At 49.1% G+C, this 352-nt stretch overlaps 1 protein-coding gene across 1 annotated transcript in view; it reads left to right on the top strand.

Annotated features, from left to right (window-relative positions):
• The window catches only part of LOC119588218 (carcinine transporter-like), a 19,073-nt gene that overhangs the window by 10,917 nt on the left and 7,804 nt on the right, over window positions 1-352 (top strand). The window contains exon 4 of the mRNA XM_037936919.1: window positions 57-219. Within this exon, the coding sequence (XP_037792847.1) occupies window positions 57-219 (163 nt within the window). The remainder of the gene's footprint in view (window positions 1-56; window positions 220-352) is intronic.

Below are 352 nucleotides of genomic sequence, written 5' to 3'. Positions count from 1 at the left end.
AATAAATGGAAGGACCCATCAAATTGAAAATAACAATAAAAAAATGTTCCCCTCAGCCTGCCAACATGGATGGGATTACGACCAGACCGACTACGACAGCACGCTGAGCACGGAGCAGGACTGGGTGTGCGGCCGAGACACGCTGTCGGCCAACTGGCAGTCCGTCGGGGTGGCCGGCAACGTCGTCGGGACCTTCATCTTCAATTCGCTGTCGGATATGTGCGTGTCGGTCTGATATCTGTATGTTTGTGGTGGGTAGTTATGTAGAGGGAGGGAGGGATTGAGTGAGTTATGTAGATATTTTGGATGGATAAACTGATTGACTTGTATTGATGTTTTGATAGATCGGTGG

Source organism: Penaeus monodon, chromosome 23 (genome assembly GCF_015228065.2).
Source record: "Penaeus monodon isolate SGIC_2016 chromosome 23, NSTDA_Pmon_1, whole genome shotgun sequence".
Classification (NCBI taxonomy): Eukaryota; Metazoa; Arthropoda; class Malacostraca; order Decapoda; family Penaeidae; genus Penaeus; species Penaeus monodon.
The sequence above is the reverse complement of the archived record's forward strand: the minus strand, read 5'-3'. Positions and strand labels throughout refer to the sequence as shown.